Source organism: Xiphophorus couchianus, chromosome 12 (assembly GCF_001444195.1).
Source record: "Xiphophorus couchianus chromosome 12, X_couchianus-1.0, whole genome shotgun sequence".
In the NCBI taxonomy this organism is placed as follows: Eukaryota; Metazoa; Chordata; class Actinopteri; order Cyprinodontiformes; family Poeciliidae; genus Xiphophorus; species Xiphophorus couchianus.
In genome coordinates this window covers 24,300,178-24,325,169 of record NC_040239.1, presented here as the reverse complement: position 1 = coordinate 24,325,169, position 24,992 = coordinate 24,300,178, and the positions used below count along the sequence as shown (strand labels likewise).

Genomic DNA, 24,992 nt, shown 5'->3' with positions numbered 1-24,992 from the left:
TCTGTGCACAAAAAAAGACATCTTAATTGAATCACCTCTGGGTCTTATTTTATGATCTATTCGCGGAATCAAAAATACCACTGGATCCAGAAACGTGGCAGACTCTTTCCTTTCAATAAAAGCAGCTGCTGAAGCATTTCGCTCAAATGCAACAAGACTTCAAGTATTGCACTTTGCAGAAGAAGTGTTCACAGATTAACTTTTTCCACATTTTGTCACATTACAACCTGATGTTACGATATATTCTATTGCGATTTTACATCATGGACCAACATGAAGTAGTGCCTGGTTGTACTCGTAAAAACTGCCTTTGTGAAACAATTACGGCTGAGAGACGTTCGGGCAATCAGCCCGGTTTTCTCTTTCTCTTAAAAGAGCTCCAGCTCGTTCGCAGTGGATGGGATCTTTCAAAAATCTTTCCGCAGAGTCGCCTTCAGAATTAGGCCAGAACTTTGACTAGACCATTCCGACACATGCATATCCTTTGATCCGAACCATGCTACGTTGTAGCTCTGACTGCATGTTCTGCAATGCGATGGAAGTTGACCATCCACTCAACTCCAGTGTCAAGAACTAGCCTGCGTTTAGCTTCATCCATGTTCTCTTAATCTCAGGCCAACTTTTCCCGCACCTGCTGAAGGATTAGCCCCCAGCATAACGTTGCTAACACCTTGTTTTACTTCAACACGGTGGTTTGTTCAGGGTAATTTGTGGTGTAAGGAAGAGCTGTGGATCTTCACAGTAATCCAGCGTCTCTTGGCTGCTTCGTTTATCATTTATCGTGAAAATAATGTCATACTTCTACCCACTCATTCGAACGTGTAAATATACTTCTGCTTCACTGCTGCTCTTCTTTTGTTTTGTTTTTTTGCTTTTGTTTTAAATTGATGTTGTTTGTATATGACTTTGTTTATTCTTTCATTACACTATGTTCAATAAAGTCAAACTCAAACTCAAAAATTCCTTGTCACGATAAGAATGCTGATTTGTCATTTTCATGATTCATTTCAGTTTTTGATGTTAAAATAATAATAATTTTAAAAAACCACTAACAACAAGGTCAGAAATGTTACTTTTGCTGTTTTCGTCGCATTTTTGTTCCACGAAAGCATCGATAGGTTTCCGTAAATTCAAAAATATGATTAAATGCCGCAAATGTGTACACTTTAGTGATGTGAATCGCTCTTTTTTGGAAAGTAAGTGGTGTCATGAAGAAGCCTAAATCTAATGGGAATGTTTTCGAGAACAATATTTGTGTTTACGGTGCTATGCCATGCAGTCCCAGCCATACAGTTACATGAAAAATAACAAATAAATAGTTTTCCTTTAATCTTAATCTTTATCGGACCACAAAATATCACCCTAAAATTCCAAAGTCCATATCGCCCTCCCCTACTCCTATATTATTAGTGGGTGATGGACAGAAAAGTGTCAGCTTCTCCACAGCATTCTCCCCGGCCTGTCTGCTTTTGTTCTTCCTGATGCTGTTTGTCCACCGATGTTCCCTAACAAACCTCAGATGCCTTCACAGCACAGACTAAACCACACGCAGCTGAACTCTATTTACTAATTAGGCACTTCTGAAGAAAACCGAACACTGAAGTCCATGACAAAGTGATAAGTTCAAAGGGTGCAAATACTTTTGCAAGGCACTTAGAAAAAGGACAAATATTACCTTAAAGATTCCACTTTTGGAAAGTAGATGGAGGAGAGAGAGAAAGAGAGAGAAAAAAAAGTGGGAACCCAAGATGATGTTGCAGCGATGCAAATATATACACACCCCAACAGGTCTTTAATGGCTCTTAATGTGTCGGGAGGGAGGAGGGCGGAGGGGGGTCATGGTTAGCAAGCCGTGAGATGACAGATGATGCATCCTAGTGTGCTGCTGGGACAGGCCGAGCCGTGTTGACATAAAACCCAATACTTCCTTACTGGAGAACGGGGCCAGCTTCAGCCCGCTCCTCGCCGAGCCACTATAAAAAAAAAAACATTTTAAATCCCAGCAAGCTGAAGCAATATCATCTGCCTTTGTGTTTCCAATGTGAGATTTATCTCTCTGCAGAGGTCTTGATTTATTTGCCCAAGAACAGGAGGCTAAAAATGCCTTATTATCGTGTTTTTATTTTAATTTTTTTAAAGGTAGAAGAAGGAGGGAGAAAAAAAAAGGTAGAGCTAAACATGAGAAAATGTTCCTGGAAAGGAAGCTCCACACTCGGCAGGTTGAGGAGCATCTTTAATTAAGCGTAAAACTCCTCAGCTGAGTATAAAACCTCAACCACAACACCGACTGCATCCCTGTGTTTTCCTTTTTTCCTTTTTTGCTTTTTATTCTTAGCTTGCATATAAGTGCTCTAACAGCGCCGAGCGACGCGGGAGTGTCCTGGAGTGAGTAAAACACCACACACACTACACACACACGCGCGCGCGCACGCACGACGAGCCAACACAGAAACCAAGCCGTCAGCATCTATCCTGCACACCCCGACACACACTTACACACACACATTCTGCGGCAGCGTCCCGAGCACGGCTAATTAAAAAACAACAATTTCACAGGAGGGCACTGCAAACTGTCCTGAAAAAAAAAAAAAAAAAAAAAGCACCTCTCAGCACACCGGGGGGATCCTGCACAAAACACTGGGAGGCGAGACAGATTCTGGGAGCGCCGCTTTTTTTTTCTTTCTTTCTTTTTATTTATGGCTTCATCACTGCTGTGTTTTCCTACTGCTCACACTGCCGTGACCTGGATTTTTTTTCTGTTTTTTTATTTTTATTTTATTTTGCTTACAGCATGGGAGCTCGAAGAAAAATCTGCTTATTGAACCTTTTTGAATGAACAACAAATAAAAATATTTAAAATGTGCTCCCACTGGCATACAGTCAAGCTTATTATTATTATTAAGAAATAATAATAACAACAACAAAAAAACCCACTCTGTAATGCATCAACAGGACGCCCACAATAACAAGGCGGTAGGGTGTAAAATATAGTTGCTAAATGTTGTGTTTTGCAGGTAGAGCCTGTGGCACTTTCTAACAAGGCAGTCCATTAGAGAGGGGTGTTGTCCAACACTCGGGTCGAGTGAAAGGCCCTTATTACGTGGCTCCCTTCAAAGCATCTGCTTGGTTAGAGGAAAAAAAACATCCCTGTGGTGTGTGTGTGTGTGTGAGGGAGAAGGGTTGAGGGGTGGAAGATCTCCCTCTTTCTAATGATGTATAATTGACCTCCCAAACACCAGGGCACAACAAACTCTCCCGGAATGGTGTAATTCCACTCTGCCTTTTGCATACCGCTCGTCTCGTTCGAGCTTGTTCCTCCTCTACGGCTACGGCTGTCAACCGACTGACAGCCTCAGCTACTAGCACTTTCATGATCGGCCTCGCATTTTCTCACTAAATTCTGCTCCACGGTTCTCCGCGCAGATATTCTGGCACGCATTTAACTGAGTGGTTGTACTTCTGCACGTTTCGGACGCGTCGGATCCTGCTCTCGGACGAAAATAAAAAACATTTTTTTGAGGATGAAAAACAAAATCAAGGGCAAAAAAAAAAGAGAGAGAGAAAAGGGAGTAATGCAAACCAATATTGTTACAATATTGTAGCAAGATACTTTGAAGCTGGGTTTGTTTTATGTTTAGTAACATAGAATACAATTGTTTTCCCCTTTCTGTTAAAAAGGTGCGAAAAAAAAAAAAAGAAAGAGGGGGGGGCCCACTTGCCAATGCCTTGATTTATTATAGCTAGTGAGCGCTGATTACGGGGCATGAATCAGTTGCTGTAGGAATGTAATTAGGCACGAAGTCCTCTGTAAGGGGTTGGAGCTCTCTTCACAGCCCAAAGCAGTTTGTGGGCTGACAAATGCATCTTAAATGGCTGTCATAAAAGTCAAAAAGGTGCCAATTACATCTTTAAGTATCGCATCAGCGAAAATGAAATAAACATGGAAAAAAGAAAAGGAAAAAAAGATCTACCTGTGCTGGTGTGAGAGAGCGACCTGGCAGCTCTTTTAAGTCTGGGAGGGGTTAGAAGAAAAAAGGGGAGAAGATCTTGAAGATGTGATGAATATTATAGCGCGCGGGAGCCGGATGGCGTGCTTGGCTGAGCTTGCTCACAGCATTCAAAGCAGCAAACCGGGAAATAATAGTTAGGGATACAGATGCTTTTATTCCAAGTGTGATTTCTAAAGAGCATAAGAGGGGGAAAAAATTTATAGAGAGATGAATATTTGGAAGCCAGAGTTACTCAGGCTCTATTCTAGCATTTGCATTTTTGTCAACTCTTTTTTTGTTTTTTGTTTTTTGTGCAAATGACCAAACTTCAAACGGGAACAGAATGCCGCAACAAGTAAAAGAGAAAGAGATCCTTCTGTCTCTGCTTCCAGCCACCTCTGGGCCGTGACTCTGGTATCCCCGGGTTACTGCTCTGAATTTATTTTTTTTTTTCCCCATTGTTACCGCCCGACTACACTGCCGTCCCAGAGCGGGGTGAATGCCACGCATGCCAATAGATGTAACTCTTTGTTGCTTTGCAAGGTGTCTAGCAGAGAGCCATGATGTCCCGGTAATGGAAGGAGAATTGGTTAAAAGGGCCGGACACAAAACGCTGGAAATTCTGTGACAAGCATGAAAAGCGCTCATGCAATGAGAAACACTGGGGCACCCCGGGGTCTGCACAGGCCGGGGAGCGGCCCTGCTGCACTTCTTTAAGTCTGGCAGATAATTTAATCATGCGGCTAATTCCATCAGCCTTACGAGGATTATTAAAATATATATGTATATAGGTATTTTTTTAATTATTATTATGTTCAGGAAATACCAATTAAGTTTACATTATTACCTCTTCCTGGAACAGGTTTAAATCAGAAGGTAGCACTAAGTTTTTGTTTTGTTTTGTTGGTTTTTTAAATTGCTATTAATACATTTTACAATAATCATGGTGCTTTCTTTAATTTAAACTAATATTTTGAAATAGTACCAATAGTAATAGATAAACATTATTGCATGAGTGTGTAATAATAATAATAATAATAATAATAATAATTGTTTTGTATTATTATTATTATTATTATTATTATTATTATGTGCAATTTTTGTATTAAAACCAATTCCATGCTTTTAAAACATTTATATTTGCGTACATGCGTGCATTATTCGCACATGCGCAAATTGCGCGAATCTAAATCGGTACAGGTGACTTAAACAGGCACATTGCTCTTCGGATATTCGGAACTCGAATATTCGCACGGAATATTCCTTTGCTCCATTAAAATACATATAATAAAGTGATTTATGTGTAATAACAAAAATATAAATGTGTAATAAGATAAAAATAAATTTGATGTTTACAAATAACTGCGTAAACAGAAAATAATAAGCAGAATAATGAATCAAATAAAAGTAATAGGATAGGTCGCCATAATCAAATAAGGGAAAGAAATTTTAATATTAAAGGCATATCAGCGCTAAATAATTTACAGAGAGAACCTAATATGGACTGATGGAGAAATAAAGCGCTGTGGGCTCGCAGAAACCTACTGAGAGTGTTTTCCATCTTTGGTATTATTTTTAAAAAAGGGGCTCTGAGGTTGACAGGGAAACGCCACATGATTCAACCCGAAAACAAGCGTCAGGGAGCGGAATAAAAACCGACTTTCTACGCCTCCGGATGTTCGGACTCGAGCGGGATCAAGCTGCACTATTAAACGCTGCAAAGTGCAGAGGCGACCGTGGAAACACCGTGGGTTACTGGGACAGTTAATCGAGATGCACAACTGTTCCATGTCTACATTGAGTCAAACATCACGTGGATTTAAGATGTTGCTGTTTTACTTATAATAATAATAATAATAATAATAATAATAATAATAATAATAATAATAATAATAATATTCTCGTAACTTTATTATCAACTGCCCTCGGATGCGTGAGACCCGCTGAGGGCCTTCAGACCAGCCAAAAGCCATTTTCTGTAGAATCACTGCACACCCACTCAACAACGCAAAGAAATATATATATATATATATATATAAAGCGGAGGAAAAAGAGAAAAGACCAAAACAAAACAAAAGGAAAATCTTCCACCTCCTCCGACATTGTGCTTACTGTTGGTAGTCGTGTTTGCAGTAAAGTTTCCTTTCTCTGAAGTAACAGCTGGTGGTGAGGGGCTGTTGACACACGGTGCACTGCAAACACTCTTCGTGCCACGAGGAGTCGTTGACCCTCATCAGGAAGCGGTCGGAGATGGGCCGCTGGCAGCCCTCACACACGGACCTGTGGTGACACTCGGAGCCTGGAGGAACAGAGGGAAGGCCTGAGTCAAGGTCCGCACGTTCAAATTAAAAATATATGTGATAAACATTTTTTCTTTGTTGTTGTTGTTATTATTATTCTATGAGGCCTGGGACAATTACCGCCTTAAAAATCATACACACTAAAATAGAACAAGGACTACACTCGCCATCACTTCCTCCATTTGCTTGCACAAACCTCTCTTCTTCTTTTCTTTTTTTATTTGCATTGTTGTGAAATGTGGAAAAAAAAAAAAAAAGAATGCATGAATGCAAATGATAAAATAAAATCAAATTATCCAACATCTGGCTGCATGAGGGTTTGTGCTCGGCTTTGTAGAAATGCGTGGCACTCACCGAGCAGGACTCCCAGCGTGGCTTGTCCCGATCGCAGCGGGTGATCTTCGAGTTTTATGCCGTCCAGCATGATGCGCGTCTCGGACCGTTCTCCCGCGGATAGGCGCTCCAGCGACACCAGACCTGTTGCGATATCCATAACAATATGGGGGTGAGAGCTGGCAGGGGGAGGATTAAAAAAAAAAACAAAAAACACGAAAAAGAAGAAGAAGAAGAAGAAGGGGGGGGAAATCCCGGCTTGTCCAAAGCTGACTGGAGGACTTTGGCGAGCTGAGAAACCTGTTGGAAACTCCGTGCGACGCACAGACTAGACGCGCGTCGCAAAAAGATACAGATAAAGCGAAGGGGAGGCAGGGAGGGGGAGAAAATACGACTTTTTCTGATGCTCGCCAATAAGGCAGTCTAAGCCGGAAGCGTGAATCCCTGATGCGTCAGGGAAGAGCAGCAAACAAACATGGGAAAACTCTGGACAGTCACCTGTTATGATCAGAGGACCCGAGGAAGCTTTATCTTCTCCTCCCCAAAGCCGACGGGGGGGTGAAAAAAAAAGAAAGAGAGGAGGCAGCCGCAACAGAATGACTTCACCGAGTGACAGCCTCACCAAAGAGGAGGAAAGGATAATAATAATAATAATAATGATAATAGTTAAAAAAAAAAAAAAAAAAAGAAGAAGAAGGGTAAAAGTTGACACCAAATCCAGAGATAGCACAGCCCGTACAGGCAGATGTCCCGGCAGTAACTCTTTGGAAGTAACAGAGACGGTTGGCTGCTTGTGCCCCCGTCGCTGCAAAAGTCTGAGATCAAGATTGAAGCGAGCAAAGATCCTCCCACTGCTGCATGCATGGCTACACTTTTTTTCCCTCCTCCATTCCCTCCATTCACTGCCATTGGGGCTCTATTGGAGCAGAATACAGCGCGATCTGCACTGTCCGGTAACAGCACGGAGGAGGGGTGGGGGTGGGGGGGGGAATCAAATCACTAATAATAATAATAATAATAATAATAATAATAATAATAATAATAGAAAAATACTAACTCTGAAAATTGCATGTACCACGATTAAAACGTGAAATTGTAATAATAAAAGAAAAACAAATAAAACTGAAAAATATAGCAAGATGTTAAAAATAAATAAATAAATAAATAAAGGGGGCGTTTTGGTCTTTTTCTATATGCACAGAACTCCGAACTAGGCTGTGGGTATGCGTGTGTGTGTGTGTGTGTGTGTGTGTGTGTGTGTGTGTGTGTGTGTGTGTGTGTGTGTGTGTGTGTGTGTGTGTGTGTGTGTTTTGGAGCATCACAGGCTCTTTTGTGTATTGTCTCTGGTGGACGCTGCTGCTCCCTTTCAGCCGATGCACCTGGCGATCAGGGGTGATAACAGCGCCGTGTCAGCCACTGAAGTGGCCTCTGCCACCTCGGCTGGCCAGCTTTCGATCAACCAGTGCAGGGAAACACCAGCAATAATAATAATAATAATAATAATAATAATAATAATAATAATTTCTTACATTGAACATGAACTGGGTGGCTGTAACCTGAACTAATAAAGCTGGTTTTCCTGAGTCATGAAGTGAAGATTTTCACACAGGATCTGCAGTGTGGATGTTGAGGATCATCCTGCTGAGCATTGAGGCCTACATGGAATGAAAGGTTTTTCTGCTGAGGTTGGGCACAGTCAAGAGTGGATATTATCGTATTATATATGCATATCCCCCAATAACCTTTCAGATGTCAACGAAATGAATCTTTTTTTTTTTTTTTTTCGTTCAGAATCAGACTGGTTTTCCTCTCCTGACCGATCATTTTGACTCGGCGATGGACCTTCTGTGTTTTTGCTTGTCTTGTCGACTCGGTTATCTGCTTTAGTCGATCGTGCAGCTTGGCGGCAGCCGCGAGAAACGTTCTTGGATGTGAATGTATCTAAATTGGGGAGCAGGCCGCATGAATGGGTTAGGATAAGAAATGATTGTGTTCATGTGCTGCTACTGTTTTTTTTTTTTTTTCTTTTCGTTTTTTGTGTGGGTGTGTTTTTTTTTTTTTTTAAGTCTGTCGACAGGAATGGGTGACATGGGATTTCGCTTTTTAAAAAAAACAAACATGTGTTGTTATTAAAGAAAAAATAGAACTAAAATAAATGAGTGAGTTTAAATTTCATTAATGCATTAATTTAAATAACGTAACTACGGTATTTGGAGATTTCTATTTTTATTTATTCTTTTTTTTTTTGCATCCATTCCCAAGGCCTTCGCTCGCTGCTCTCTGCGCTCCTCCGAGGCGATGACGACCCAGTTTGGAAATCGGGAGGTTGGCGACTGTTGTCGTTGCCCTCTGCCGTTCAAAGAGAGAACTGCATTTATCTGAAGTAGAGCAAGAGAAAAAAAGTTATATATATTTTTTTCTTGCTGTTAGTAAGCTGTTTTTGATCAACCTTCACAAAATATATTTATATCTGTATCTAAAAATAGACAAGAATTTATTATTATTTCATCATTTCTGATCCCCCATGAAGACATCCTGCGGGAGGCTCCGCCTCCAGTTTCCTTCTATTTCCAGCGCCTCCATCAGCATGGGGTCAATTACCTCCGTCTCACGCTATATTGGATTATCTCACCACTAAGCAGCATTATGAGCTAAACTCTATCAATAGAACATAATCGATAGTTTTTTTTTCTTTCTTTCTTTCTTTTAAAGACCATATTAATTTTGCCCCCCTCAGTCCCAACCCTGCTCCCCTCTAATGTCCTACGCAGCAGTCATCGGATGGGGTCACCTCTGTGAACGAGGACATCAAACATGCATTCAATAAATCAATCCGCCAACTTTCAGCCTGCGGTGTTTTAATGAGCCTCTGCATGACGAGCCCTCCCTCGCCTTATGGGACAGAGAGAGAGAGAGAGAGAGAGAGAGAAAAAAACTGTAGCAGCAGGTGTGCAGCACGGAAAGCAAGCAATTTACGTTAAAGTCAGCAGAACTGTTGCATCCATCGGAAAGGTAAGGGACCATTATGCAAACGCGGCTTTTCATAATTTTTTTTTTTTTTTTTTTTTTTTTTTTTAAATCAGAATGGCCCAGATTGATTCCTGCAGGCGGCCTGCTGTCCTTTCATTTGCAGACTTTTTTTTTTTTTTTTTGTAACACTGTAAAAAAATAAAAAATAAAAAAAATAAATAAAAAAGCAATCTCGATTTATTGAATCCAACTCGATATGTAGATGTTTCGGGTGAAAAGCTGAAAAAGTTGAAAAAAAAAAAAGACCACGGAGATCAGTAAACGGAGTTCCTTTGTGCGAATGGGAGGTAAAACTTTTTACAAAGTTTGGAAGAAAGCGCGTCAAGTGGTTTTAGGATAAAGACGTCTTGCGTCGTCTAATTGTTATTTTATTACAACTTTGATTGCTCTTGGGAGGTTGCTTACTTAAAAAAAAAAGAAAAGAAGAACATATAGCCACAAATTATTTCAAAACGTGTTTAAGTTGCAATCTTTATTAGCAAAAGCGAGTTCTTCAAACAGAAATGTTGTTTTTTTTTTAAAAAGTGGGGCGAAGTTTTAGTATTATTAATTCAGTTTGCATAGTGCTGCCTTAGAAACACGCACACACACACGCACACACACACACACACACACACACACACACACACACACACACACACACACACACACACACACACACACACACACACACAGAACCCAGAGGCATGCCTTAAACCCGCAGGCTCTGTGAGTTGCAAAACTAAAAATAAATAAATAAATAACTTTGATATTTAAAATAAAACATGGGCTGAGTGTGAACATTTGTTTCTGGTAAGTTTCTTGAGCAGAGAGGTTGCATTTAAAAAAAAAAACAATAATAATAATCCCTACAAAACTGAGAGGATTTTTGAAATAAAACGCCATGTGGAAAGTGGGAAGACCTCCTTACATCTTCAAAGGGGGGTATAATAGCAAAGCAAATACCTAATGGCTGCATGAATTGCAGAGCTGCAGGACTTTAATAGTTCACGTACTTTGATCTTTTAATAAGGTTTTCTGATGAAGGTTGGTCTTTTTAAACGTAAAAAAAAAACAAAACGCTGCATTGTATGTTGTTCCTTTATCCTTGAGATATTCCTAAAAAAAAGTTGATGAAAAATATTGATATTGCGCCTGTTTTTTGTTTTTTTGTTTTAGCCCCGTGCGCTCTTCGCTTTCAGGGGGAAAAAAAAAAAAATCATTCCCGGCTGCAGAGGCTTTGCAGGGGCGCAGCACTTTTCTCGTTAAGTCAACGGAGCCGCTGACCATCGTGGATCAACACGGAGGCTTATTGAAGCCTTAAAACGTCGACAATTTGCGACCCGGTCCGGTGTCATCTAACCTGACTTCTGCTGAATATTTGTCCACGTTTCTTTTTTCTCTCTCTCTCTCTCTTTTCTTTCCTTCTTCTTTTCACACATCAGAAATTGTAATCTTAAAGCTACATTTTTATACCCAGAACGATGGACCAGCGCAGCTACGAATACACGGGCCCCATTTAGGCCTGTAAAGGGCCCCTGTATAGGATGCGACTTATTGTTTCGTATTCTTTGATTTAAAATTCCACATCTTTAAATATTTTAACGATATATATATATATATATATATATATATATATATAAATATATATATATATATATATATATATATATATTTTTTTTTTTTTTTTTTTTTTCTTTTAGTTTACAAGGATTCCCAGATGAAAAGTTTCAGGACATGGACTCCTCAGCCCAGCTCTTATCTTTACAGAGGCAGCCAAAAAAAAAAAAAAAAAAAAATGATACTGCGGGATAATCCCGGCTCCCGGAGGATTAGACCAGAGGACAATACAGCACTGTCAACCCATGGCGAGATTTGTTTACGTTATGATTTATTGGATTCAGATTTTCTTTTTTTCTTCTTCTTCTTCTTCCCCTACTATCATCCCCTCCACTGACAAATTTATTGAGTTTCTGACAAATGACCTGACAGCCTGGTGTGTGACAGCGAGCTGACATCCAGATTTGAAATGTGACTCTGAAATCTGTTTACCTGTGGCTGTGGGCCGCAGCTTGTTAAAGCGCGGAGCAAAACTGAGCCGGGACTTGATTAGGATTAGATTTAATTACGAGCAGAGTCACAACCGGTGAGGGGACGCCTGATTATAAATGCAACTAAATGTGCCACTGTTTTAAAATGTTTTCTTAGTTTGGATGTGGCTATAGGAACAGAGGCGTTTTTAAGATGTTGAAGCACTGGGGGGGCTGAGCCCATTTAGACCGGAAATAGTTACATTTTTATATGGTAACATAATAAATTATCACTTTGATATTACATAATGTTGTAGTATATTATAACATACATTAAATATTAAATATAACTATACATATTATAGTATTAAATATAATAATATAATTATATGATGTTATATAAGCAAAGGTGAAGTAAACAAAAACTAAAACAAATATATATACATTTGTTTCCTTTTTTTTTTTCAAGCTGCTGGACAAAACACTAAGCAAACCCAAACTCACAACTTCTCTACTCCAACAGAAGAAATGTTCACTGTTTGTTTTCATAAATGATCCCTTTAAATCAATGAGCTGGACGAAATCCCCCAACTTCATCAAGCTGAAGAAACAGCCCAGTTTAGCTGTTATTGTAGCAGCAGACAACTCTTCCTGCCTCACCAGTCTCTGTTCTCTGACTCAGGAAAACATACATTTCTTTGATTGTTAAAATGTTTTCCCCCGCTTTCTTATTTATTTAATCCCTAAGACCCAATCCTTCAGCCCTAAATATCCAAGATGAGAAATGCTTACAATCCCGAAGGCTTTTAGGGGAATTCATGTTGTAAATTAAAGAGGTTTCTATGTAAGATGTTGAACAAACAGTTTCACCTCATTATCTGTCAAATAAGACGTCTAACTTTTGCTGTGTGCTGTTGACTTTAAAGTGATCCGATTTGGTCGTGCTGTATTGCGATAAGATTTAGGCTGAGATGAATTGGACTAAATGAATAATTAAACTGCAGATTTTGTGAAACTGGACACGAGTCTCATGTCGCCCTTAAAAAGTTTTTTTTTAATTTTATTTTATTGGGAAGTTGCACTTTGTAATTAAAGTCAACCGAATGTGACTGTAACTTGGTTAAATTAGGTCGTCCATCTCGTTGGTTAGATTCATTAGCAAGTACATGTCAATAAAGAAAATTTAATGTTGATCAAAGGTCTCTACTGCACTGATTAAACTGTTCAAATATAACCAATTAAGTTGGTGTAACAATTTTTGAAGCCTTTATTTAGGTAGATTTTAGTCAATACATTTTGTAAATTTAATGGCTGGAACACTTCAAGAACAACTTACTTTTATTCTTAGTAGTTTTTAAAACCTACTGTCTTAACCAACCTAATAATAAAGTAAATGTTAGTTTTTAATTGTCTGGTTTTTTAAAAAATTATTAATATTTATGAAGACTTTAATCACAACGAGCAAAATGCAGATTAATTTGTATTTTAATAGTGAAATGGAAATTCTCAACATCTCCACCGCCAACAGTTCAGAAGCAAAAAAGCTAACAGCATGTATTTAAATGTCTTACTCTATGATGATGATGCTCTTAAAAATAAAAACGTACAAGCTCGGATCAATTATAAGGCGTCTGATTAATAATAATAAAGCTTCCTGGCTGAATAGATGCGTTACATTACACACAACTCTGCTGGTCCTAGAATTATAAGGACTTTCGCTGTTGATTTCAAACAATCGTCACGTTAGCAGTGTAACAAAAGAAGAAGAATTAGGTTTTTATTAAGACACAAAAAGTTCTTTAAATAGTAATAGACCTTTCGAGTCTTTTCTAACAAGTTGACATGGCAACCTTCTCCCTGACAACCACAGCCACAGTGTGCTAATCACTGGCAACGGTTGCCTCAGGGTTTACTCGACATTACCAGCAGCATTGTTGCCCAACCGGCTTGTTCCATTACAGAAAACCTTCTCCATGACGACACTTATTACAAATTATACTTTGTTTTTTTCTTAATTGATATTGTATATATCCATTGGTAATAAAATCAATATAAAAGGTATTGCCCTCGTTCTCTCCCAGACACTGTGAATGAGTGAACTGTTGCCTGAACCGACTTAAACTCTAATCAAATCTTTAGCCTCATTACCAGAATAAAACAGTTAGTGTTGTAAGAATCTAGCAATATTTTAATATTACACTACCAAACTAATAAGAGTGATCAAAATGTAGCCAATAAGCTAGTGGAATCATTTCAGTTAATTCATTAATTCATGTATGTATGTATATATATATAATTAAAAATAGGATGCATCATCATTCAGCAGCTGGTTTCTTCTTCTGTAATTCCAGCTAACCTGCTCATTGTGACCCATGCAGATTTCTGCCCCGTCTCCTCCTGACTGAAACACACAGGCCTGATGCAGCTGCACAGGCCGTCATGCCAGCTTTCTGCACAACAACATCGCCCCCTGCTGGGACGTTTCTCTCATCACAGTTTCCTGAGCGTCCTCCTCCAGCAGAATCTTCGTCATCCTATGTTTGCCGTATTCACTGTCGTGTCGCAGAAATCATCAATGTTGTCCATGAATAATGTCGAGAGAGACTGTACAATAAATTGAATTAAAGGGAAAACTGTAGAAAAAAAAGGTTTTTAGGATAATAATAATAATAATAATAATAATAACATTACAAAACAAGACCGTTTACATATGATGCAATTTGGACATTATATTGATCTTCTTCCGTCACAGTGACGTATTTTATATGGATGCCTTTTTCATAGTATAAATGCTTGAACCTTTGTTTGTATGGGACGTTTTTAACATAGGTTTGTCCAATCTTTTCAGGTCCCATAACTTTCCATTATTATTATTATTAATTAATTAATTTATTTATTTTCATACATGTAACCAAACACAGAAGTGAAACACTTTTGTTAAGTATCAGGAGCAATATAAAATAGTTCAGTAAAAAATTGTTCCAATTTTAAGTATTTTCCATTTTTCCAAAAAATATTACATTTAACATAATATTTTGCAAAGTTAGTTTTGATTACTTTTTGTAGCAGCATATATTTTTTTTTTCTCATCTAACCTGTCCAGAATAGATTTAAATTGTTTTATTCAACCCAAAAGCTAATAAACAAATATAATCAACAACTAAGAAACTAACAACAATCAAACAAAAACAAACAAAAAAACAATAATATATTTGTAATGGCCAAAAATGTAAAGAGCAAAAATGAAGAAACGCCTAGAAGGCATGTTTATGACATTTAACAATAAATGATATAAGTCTATCGTTCTCTGTCTTATTGTAATTGTTGACTTCACTCAAAAAAGAACAAAATTTACAAATGCAAAAAAACCCCCCAAAATATCTAACGTGTCAATTACAAATTAATTTAATTATTTGCATTACATCATATTTTTCCCCGAACGTAATTTTTTTTAAAATAAAAAATGGTGACATTTTTGGGTATAAATGTATTACAAATGTAATTTGTTTTTTTTAAAATGTTAAATTTTTTAAGTATAAAAAATGTCAGAAAGATGTGTCACAATTAATTTTCTTAATAAAGATAATAATAATTACATATTTATGCAATATATATTCTTTTTACTTTATTTTTCAAACGTCTTTAAAGAATTTTATGATCTCAGTTTTCTCCTCTACTACTTTTTATAAAACCGACACAGTCGGAGGCAAGAAACACAACTTAGCGTTTCATAACTCATGATGGTGGAGTTGCAGGCAGAGAAATACAGCCTGACACTCTCAAAAATCTTTCAGCTCTCTCACAAACTTTGAAAAGTGTCATCCTGGGGCTGAGCAAAATGACATTTGTTGTTGCAAGGTCAATGTTGTCGTTAGCAAAGGTGCCTCTGCTCAGGTATGATTTGCAGCTTCTTTCATCAAATGGTCATGTTGTTCAGTGGATTTGTCCCGCAAAAATAATGTTTCCTCTGAGGGAAAAAAGTTCAAGCTGCAGGGTGCCGGGGGCGTTATTGTAGGATGCGTGCCATTAGCAACAAGCCGGGGCCTTCAAGTGGAGAGGAAAACTTCTCCGTCGACCGAGTAAGCTGCGCGTGTTTGCATACTTTTGTGGCTTAAGTAGTGACAGATATTCCAAAAATGGGTTTAATTTCAGTAGAACAAAAATACAGGTTCATGCATCATTCATGCAGAATTAAATGCAATAAATTTTTTTATGTTTTTAAACTACTGGGGGAAAAAAAACAAAAACAAAACATGTAGACGATCTGCTTACCAAGGCCAGCAGGGTTTTAACAGATCACACATCTGTAAATGTGCTGCTGCTGCTTCTTCTTCTTCTTTTTTTCTCTTTCATGTCTCAATTAAATGCCTTGGGATGTGTTTTGTGCGCAAGCGTACGCATACACGATTGTGAGTGTGCCAATAACAGGCCACACTTCAGAGGAAAAGGTAGAAATCCTCCAGATGTCTTGCAGCTGGGTGGATCTGGTAGTGAAGATGGAGACAGCATCTGTCACAGGCGAGCATTTCTAATCTGTCCTGAACATTAGGCAGAGAACACTAAAAAAAACCATCGCTCGCAACATGTGCGGCACGCAATGTGCTCGCCGCGGCCTCCGCAGTTTGAAAGTTCACAGCTACAGGAGAACAAAAGTGATATCTGTCAGGCGGAGCGCGGAAGAAGCTGGTGGAACTTTGACTAAAAGCAAAGTGTGAGTGAAAAACTCACCAAAACCGGGGACTAACTTCAGTTCTTACAGGGCAGAACGCTGGAGGCTACAATCTGGGGTTTTGAAGTAGAGGCTTAGTGAGGTCAAGATCTGCCAAATAGCTTGGAGAAATAGCTTCTCTATATTGTAGATGGACAAGTTTCTTAAAACATTTCTGCTTTAAGTGGTATAGAAAATAAATAATGTATGTTTGGTAGCAATATCAAACTTTTACATGACATGACATGTTCGTAAGTCCATGCGAAGCAGAAAGTATTTAGTTGATGGAATTCCAACATCAAACCATCCGCACTTCAGAGCTAATGTGAAGCTTTTAGCTGATCTCTGCGGGCTTTGCAACTGTGGGAATCACAGCGGGCTGACCTTGATGCTATCTAGATGTTTGCCTTCCTGGGTTCATGTGCCTAGTTACCACTTGGTCAACCCCGCACCCCGTGAACTGACCCCGTCCTCCCCTTCGAGGTCTGAAAGGAAAAGAAACCCAATCCTCCAGGGAGCCCACTGTCTAACAAGAAAACTGCTGGCCCGAATCTCTCAGAAGTGCCTTGTTTTCCCACTGGACCACTTTCAGCTTAATAAACATCTTAACTAGCCAGAGGTCCCGTGGGAGCTGCTGGGAAATCCTCTGGGCAGCCAGGGCTCAGGAGCCGGACCTTTATTGCATCCAGGTGGTGGTTAAAAAATGCTGGCCGGCCATAAATGTCCAATAAAATGAGAGTGGCACCTTCGAGGGTGGACAGGGTCAGTGCACCTGTCTGTGGACAAAAACTTTAGTCACTTCCCCCATGTCCGACTGGTTTGATGTCACGTTCTGTGCCACAGCAGTGATGAGGGAGAGATTAGTTAGATGGGCTCTGCAGTCTGGACCTTTGATTTTTCTCCTTAGCACCAAAAATATGTCAAATGCATTGGGGAAACCCTCCGCCCCAAAAAACGAGAAGACACTTTAAAAAAGTGAACCATAACTAGAAAAAAAAATACTCTAGACTTTAAAAATGGCCAAATATGTCAAACAGTTGCTGAAAACCCAGACATGACTTGAAAGCAGAATAAAGAAAACACCATTAACTACTACATTAGATGCAGAGATCGTAAAAGCTAACCACACCAAGGAGCAAAATAGAGAAAAAATGACAGTAAGTCAAAACTGTCCAAAACCCCAAACAGAAAACATTAGTCAGAGAACAGCTCAACAGACATGTAAAAAAAAAAAAAAAACTGAAATAGAGTCACGAAACACAAAGAGATTCAGACCTAATTTTATATAAAATATTTTACATTCACCAGCTTTCTCAGTGGTGAGCCCCTTTGGTAAAGATATGAAAAAAACCCTATAAAATTTTAAAAGAATTCTAATTAAAACATCTAGAATCGTTGATTTTTTTGCTTTAATGGTTGTGACATTGTCTAAAATTATGTATGACGTCCAATGAACTGAAGCCTTTTAAATTGTTCATACTTTACTTCTTTGGAGGTAAAATCACACAATCACGCAGTCTAGGAACTTTTAACTACCTACTGAAATTCACTTTTATTTTATATCAGAAACATTAGACTAGCTTATCTGAAAAGCGCTGCAGAATACTTCAGTTCAGTTCAGCAGATACGTACGACTTTTCATGTTTCTCTCGACCCAAGGTGGTCCATGAAACCAATGAAATCTCTACTTTTTAAAAATCTTTTCACAAATACAACAAATGCTTATTATTGGTCAATAACAAACATTGACCCCGAGGCCAAATCGCCACTTTTCAAAATGGGTAAGACATAATAAAATCTCCATCCAATTCAAAAAAGTCAGATATGTGTTGGGTTTCTCAGGTCCAGAAATGACTACAAGAAAATTATCGCTTTCTGGAACTTGTCCAGAACTATAAACAGTTTGAAACTGAGACAAAGAGTGGCATCTAGAGTCTCTAATAATTTACCTTAGGGTATGTATCTTTAAGGGTGCTGCACTATAGGTGTGTTATCTTTACACGAGGCAAATGACCATTCAAAGTCAAAGTGCAAATTCTGTAGGATAACTGGGAGTAAGATCATTTTGCAAGAGAGCTATTTGTAAATGTCATTATTGATTATCGTGCAACAAAAATATTCCCTTTTGTTATCATCCTAGTTGTTTACGGAAACTTCACACGTCGGCGAACAGTGGCAGCGGCCCGCCTGTGTCTCTGCGGCCCCGTCACTGTCCAAAGGGAGACTTAATTGTCCCAGAGGTCTCAGTAAGACCTGGCCGGTGCATTGGGTCTTTGATCTGACTTGAAAGGAGTTAATTGATTTCTGTGTCGCAGGCAGTGTTGGAGGGGAGAGAGGGAGAGGAAAGATGTTTGCTGGTCATTTCACAACATGTGGCGAATATCTGCAAGAGAATGAGAGGGGAAAGGAGGCAGTGGGGGACGAGGGGAAGGAGGGTGAAGAGAGAGATCACCTCACACCCAACTCCATCCCTGCACAATTCCAGTAATGTGACTCACATGGGCCGGCCGCCTTGGCGCAGAGAGGGAGAGAGGAGGGGAAGGGGAGAAAAAAAGGGGGTTCCCTGCTCTGGGACATCACTCATCTTACCTCCAGCTGAAGCATGGAACGACGTGCATGATGTGCAGCTTCCCTCTGAGTGCAGCCCAGGGGCTTGTTAAGGCGGAGGTACGGTGAAGACCACACGACTGACCTCTTGCTTTCAGTCTCAGTGAGGGTCTCCCAACACTTAATGACATCAACAGGTAACCAAGACAACAGAAAAGACCTGAGGTAAGTGGTCGGATTAGAGGTTGGGTGATCATTCTTAACTTTTCCATATCAGTTTCTGAAAGCTTAAAGCCGCCCCCCCAGACAATGCATTTGCTCCCTACTACTCCATGAATACGATGATGGATCTAGTGAACCCTACATTCTGTGGCAGAGTGATTTGCTGCATCACCTGCCCGAGAGCCCCCGTCTTAGACAGGCTCTCCTGCCTTTACTCTTTCACCTCACTCTGTCTCTGGTCACCTCCACTCAAGGCAGGGGTGGGGAGGGGAAGCAGGCCTGTCAGAGGGAGAGTGGCAGGCTAAGCCCGTCTTAACACAGCACCTCAAACCACCTCATAAATACAGGCTTCCTTTTCCAATTTCCAAGTGGCCCATCTACCTCTGTCTACATGCTTACACACGGCTACATGTCATGGGCCCGGGGTGTGAGTTTAAAAATGACCATGAGACATCTGGCAGACTCGCATAGGGGTGGGGCTTTGATGTGCTGCTCCGCTCCGCTCAACATCATTTAAAGGCAAACCCTTCTGAGGGCAACTCAGCAGCAGAGACCCGGCAGACTGAAATGGCCACTTGCCTCAAAGCCGGCTTAGCACAAACAAAAATATACAAAATGTAAAAGCGACAGCTCATGAGTGCAACTCAAATCTAACTACAATGGAGTTTTTGTAACTCGTAGTAATGGGGGAAAAAAGAGCAAAAATATGGCAACTTGAAATCTGGAAGTCTGTTAGTGGAGACCGTCTTTCGCTGCAATTACAGCTGCAGGTCTTTTGAAGTATCCCTCTACCAGCTTCGCTCATGTAGAGTATGGGAATCAAACACTTGTCCTCAAGAAACCTTTAGAAATGTCATTGTGTCTAAACACATGAATTAAATAATTGGTTACCTAGGAGATACCACGGACAAGTCTAAAATGACAGGAGTTTTAAACCCTAATCTAGAGACTAGAATATTTTGCACATTTTTTTCTCTGTAAAGTCCTTCAAGTTTTGCCAGATTGGATGGATAGCATCTGTAAAAGCACATTTTCAATATTTGCCCCAAATCTTTTAACTAGATTTATGTCTGGACTTTGACTAGGCCATGCTAACACATGAATATGATTTGATTTAAACTATTCCACCTATGTGTAGAGTCATTGTATGATGGAAGGTGAACCCCCATTTAGCTCTGTTTATTTTTTCTTCTACCTTGTCCAGCTTCCCTTTCCTATCTGAAGAACGGAATCCCAAAGCATGATGCTCCCACCACCATGCTTCATCGTATGCTGAGTGTTGTGCTTTGCTAGTTTAGAACTTTGCATGCAAGTCAAATAGCAGACCGCCTTCACCTCGTACGTAGCTCATAATGGCCGTCAGCCTCACCTATCCAGTTAGGTGGATGGTCTCATCTGTGCCGAACCCCTTTCCGTTTTTGAATGATGAAGTGAACAGATGTTAAGACTTGGAGGTATTGCTTAATAACTTAATGCTGGTTTAAACCTGTCTGCAGCTTGTTCCTGAGCTGTCTGCATGTGCTCCTTGATATTCATGTTTCCAATGTTTTTTTTAGCAGATAGCCAAAGTCTTCTCAGGACAGTGGTTTTACTTGCATTTGAAGAAAATATGATGTTGTAGTTTATTGAATTTTCTTTGCAGAGTTAGTCTGGTCAATTTGTAGAAATACCCAATACATAGAAAGAAAATGACAGACGGACTATAATTAGGTGACTTCTGAAGGCAAAAGGCCTTCTAAAGTTTTTGGGGGGCAGGAGTGTACAAGAGTCTAAACCCAAATGCATGCCACACTTTTCAGGTCATATTTTATTTGATTTTCTAAAAGTGATTTATCTGATAAAATGTAAATGCCATACATACATTAAAGCTTGTTGTGGTAAATTAACATCTGAAGAAGCTCAAGTTACTCAAGTTACCTGCTATAGTAGCACTGAAAGCAAAGTAGTGCTTTATTTTTGCATGTACATAATGCAGTTGTTTGCCACTCTCTTTTCTCTATTTTTTATGACTCTAACTGCACCACGTTATTTCAGTAGGTGACGCAATCGGACTGCTGGCACATCTGTTTAGCACCTCCAGCTCTTTTACTTACCTTGCTTTTGAAACAAATGGGGAATGCAATCTGGTTCTGTGAGAATGTTGGAAAAAGTCGCAGACTGGATTGAAATTATGAGGTTTTAAGAATCACAGATGTAAAATATGTCGCGTGTTTTGATTAATCTGATTAAGAAAAAGGGCTGTAGATTTTTTTGAAACTCATTCATAGTCTTTTTATTTTCTTAGAGGTAAAACTGGATGTTTTTGGCATTTAAAAAATCACGAAACAACAAATCACCTAAAAATCATGCAGTTAAAAAAAAACAAAGAAAGGCAGAAAATGATTAGGTGCTGGGTTTAATATATGAAGCATCCAATAATCATATCTGGAGAACTAGAAATACTGTAACTAACTTGAGATGAGATGGGTTTTTTGCAGATAATTAAACTTTTCTACATACATGTGCCTTAACCTTTCAGAATGGAGAGTTTAGCTTTTCTCCTGCCCTAGAAGCTAACTGGTCATCAACTCCATGCAAACTCTTCCATGCAGAGTGAACGGCGGACTACAGCCAGAATCTGAACACAGCTCTGCTGCTCAAACTGACCTCTGCAGAAATACTCTCAGTTTATTTAAAGCAAATGCTATAGATATCTTAAGAATGTGACAAATGTGTACAAAGTTTTTCTTTTATTGTCTTCTAGGACATCACTATAGCAATTCAAAGCATGGCTTCCTCTCTTATTTTACTTGTGTTTGGAGAAAATATATGGTTTAGTTAATTGAATCTTCATAGTAGGTTCGGTTTGGTATTTTTTTTTAGAAATAACCAGTAAACAGCATTAAAACAAACTGTTGGAATATGCACCCAGTTTAAACAAGGTTATTATTTTTTTAAACAATCACGTGGAAAATAACATAATAGTTGTAACAACTAAAAGATACATAAATACACAATTTCAAAAGATTTTTTTTTTTAAATGAGCAAACTGAGCTAAATTAGTTAAATTCTACCTAGTTGAGATTGTTTTGCTCAGCTGGTTCCTCATCCATAGGAAAAAAACCATTAATAAATAAATATTAGTTTGTGATTAAGACTTGAAACTTTACTTTTAAAAATCTATTCTAAAAAGATTGTATGTTAATGTTTCTCCTGAAAACCACAAGTAAGATGTGTTGCCTTACTGCCTCCAGCTAACAGGTTTGACTTTAGCTTTAGCATTGCTGCTAAGACAGCTAAAGCTGTTTAAACTTAAATTACTGCAGAAACCTTTTCAACCACAAGTCCTATGACACTTCCTAGCTCTTACCAATGTGATGGCTGCAGCAACAGCCTCACAAATGGGCTAATGTCTAATCATCTCCCTGCTACAATAGACAATTGTAAATTTCACCATAGTTTTCAATTCTTACAATGTAGGATTTAATTTACAGAGTAACAATGACTTTTTTTGTTTAGAATTTATTTACAGAATCATACTATTATATGTGTTTGACTGGGTTTGATCTTTCTGTTTTTGTTTCATATTTACCTCAGCGGCAGCTGCTCCAGTCCTTCAGGTGAACAGAGGTGGGAAAAGGGGCGGAGTAAGCATATGTATATGGAAATTGGGTCATACCACCACTTAAGATTATGGGGGGGAAATGGGATTTCCATATGTTAGCTTTTTTGTGAGTTCTCCCCTTTTTTGTCTTTGTGGGCTGACCAGTCAGTATTTAAATTTCCCCTTTGTCTTATTTCTTGTTGCTTGTTTTTTTGAGTACACTTCAGTTACTTTGACATCTTTTATGGGCCCAATATTGTTATTTTGTATGATTTACCCAAGGTTTTTTTTTTAGACTAAATTAAAAATAACGCTCTTTAAACTTAAAAAGGCCTGACTGTCCTTTTGCAGCTTGGTTTATTACAACCAAGGTTATGTAATCATTCATAATACCAAATAAATAATATATAATGTATAATATAATGTAAATAAATAAGCTTAAACAGTTAGCCAAACATTTTCAGATTCTAAACAAACCTTTTAAGTTGGATTCATTGCCAAAAAATTATATTCAAGCAGACTTGCTGAATGGAATTACAGCCTAATATGCTTTAACAATTTTAATTATTTTAATTGCTGACATTTAAAACGCTCCAAGTCTATTTTCATAGTGTAGAAAAAAACAATGTCACAAAGAAACAATGTTTAAGAACGCTTACAGCAGATGGAGCACCTAGAATGAAAAAGCCCAAAATGTTCGTGTCATATTAAAAATGCCTGGCACATTAGTTTGCAAATCTTAACTATGTTTCTTGCGGTCATGCAGTATGCATATGGCACACTGCATAGATGCACTGTGTGAACCAGCAGGGAGGGAGGCTGTTGAAGCCTGTCACGTTCTCCGGGGCTTCGCTGACATGAGTGTCACCTTCGCGAAGGAGCGTGAAAGCTGTTCCCTCTGCAGAGAATTCCTCAGTCGCTCTGATTTTAGCAGCAGAGCACAGCAACAAACCAAACGCTCACAGAGGGCTGTCATCTGCCGCCTGCTTCATTAAACACCTGTGAATATCAAAAGCCACTAGGAGTTTTGGTAAAAAAAATAAATAGAATTAAAAAAATCACACAGTTGGCAAAAGCTGCAAGTTCACAACTTGTAGCAAACTTAGCAGAATGAGAGTCTAATTAACAGCCAGGATGTTGGTCTGTGAACGAGCGTCTGATAGTAATTACACCTGATAAATTTGCACAGAAGCGTACTCAATTGCAAATGAAACTAGAGCAGCAATAAAATAGTCATGCTTTGTTATTAAAATTCTGCTTTATTACTAGAATGTATTTTTTTCATATTTAAAAAGAAAGAAAAAAACCCAAAATTCTAAGCCATTGTGTTTTTGCACAGAAAACTAAAGGATAACTTTAATTGTTGTCAGAATAATTCAGGTCAATGAAGTCCAAGTTCTATCAATTATTCCCTCAGGATATGCAGCAGACTGGATGAATATTCTCCACCGCTAAAACTTAAGATAGTGGTGCTTTTAAAAGAGCTGAGTCAGTAAAGGAGCCACTGTTGACGCGCGTGTGTGTGTGTGTGTCTGGGGTAAACGCTCCACGTCTCAAGGCTCCGCTCATTCGTGCCGTGTGCTGCTCATGATCAACTTCCTGACAGAAAGACGCTTCTTCTGGCAAATGAGCATCAGATGGACCTGTTTGTGCGTTCTCCTTCATCCTCCCGAGGCATCGGCAACGACGTGCAACTCTGACGAGCGAAACGTGAGTCACAGCTAACGTAGATTTAACAAATACTCCGTTTGGGAATGTGAATTAGTTTTATTTTTGGCACAGAAAGTTTAAATCTCACCCCGTGCTGCAATTTGAGAAACACAGATAAAAAAAAAAAGAACTATCAAAAGGTTTGCAAGAGTTATCTAAAATAAAAATTACGTACAAAGCATCTTTTCTAGTACTTTTTAGAAATTAAATAATTTAAATAAAATTAAAAATCATGCAACATTTGAAACTAAAAAACTCCTGTTTAACTCAAAAATGATCCTTCTTGTCCATTTAAGTGTTTTTGTTGCGATTCTCTGAGGAAGAGCCGGACGAGGGGTTAAGGAACAATACTCAGTTCTGTGCCGAAGTTGTAGTGGAACTGCAAGGAGAAGAAAAAGATGGATTTAGAGTCTGACAAGTGAAAACCGAGCCAAAAACAGAACAAAGATAGTATTGAGGAGTGTAGAGCAAAGAAACACAATTAATTACACATTTTTGACCTAGTTTAACTGGATTGTGACTAAAGCCATTCAGCTTCTGATTAAAAATGACTGATCTAAT

At 38.8% G+C, this 24,992-nt stretch overlaps 2 protein-coding genes and 1 long non-coding RNA gene across 6 annotated transcripts in view; all 3 read right to left on the bottom strand.

The window, feature by feature from the left end:
* The window catches only part of lmx1bb (LIM homeobox transcription factor 1, beta b), a 65,473-nt gene extending 58,032 nt beyond the window's left edge, over window positions 1-7,441 (bottom strand). The window contains exons 1-3 of one of the 3 annotated variants that reach the window (XM_028034699.1): window positions 7,121-7,441; window positions 6,644-6,766; window positions 6,102-6,288 (exon numbers count right to left, since the gene is read on the bottom strand). In XM_028034699.1, coding sequence (XP_027890500.1) covers window positions 6,102-6,288; window positions 6,644-6,713 — 257 coding nt within the window. In that variant the 5' untranslated portion in view covers window positions 6,714-6,766; window positions 7,121-7,441. Of the gene's footprint in view, window positions 1-6,101; window positions 6,289-6,643; window positions 6,798-7,120 lie in introns of those variants that run through there. The other 2 variants (XM_028034700.1, XM_028034698.1) reach the window with 2 other exon arrangements.
* Window positions 7,442-17,902: 10,461 nt separating this feature from the next.
* LOC114154975 (uncharacterized) lies at window positions 17,903-19,193 on the bottom strand. Its single transcript, XR_003597656.1, has 2 exons — window positions 18,959-19,193; window positions 17,903-18,752 (listed from the first exon to the last, which is right to left on the bottom strand). It is a non-coding gene; the product is annotated as an uncharacterized LOC114154975 (long non-coding RNA).
* A 4,941-nt stretch (window positions 19,194-24,134) lies between these two features.
* The window catches only part of mvb12bb (multivesicular body subunit 12Bb), a 45,810-nt gene continuing 44,952 nt past the window's right edge, over window positions 24,135-24,992 (bottom strand). For both annotated transcript variants that reach the window (XM_028032652.1, XM_028032653.1), the window contains exon 10: window positions 24,135-24,810. In XM_028032652.1, the coding sequence (XP_027888453.1) occupies window positions 24,769-24,810 (42 nt within the window). In that variant the 3' untranslated portion in view covers window positions 24,135-24,768. The remainder of the gene's footprint in view (window positions 24,811-24,992) is intronic.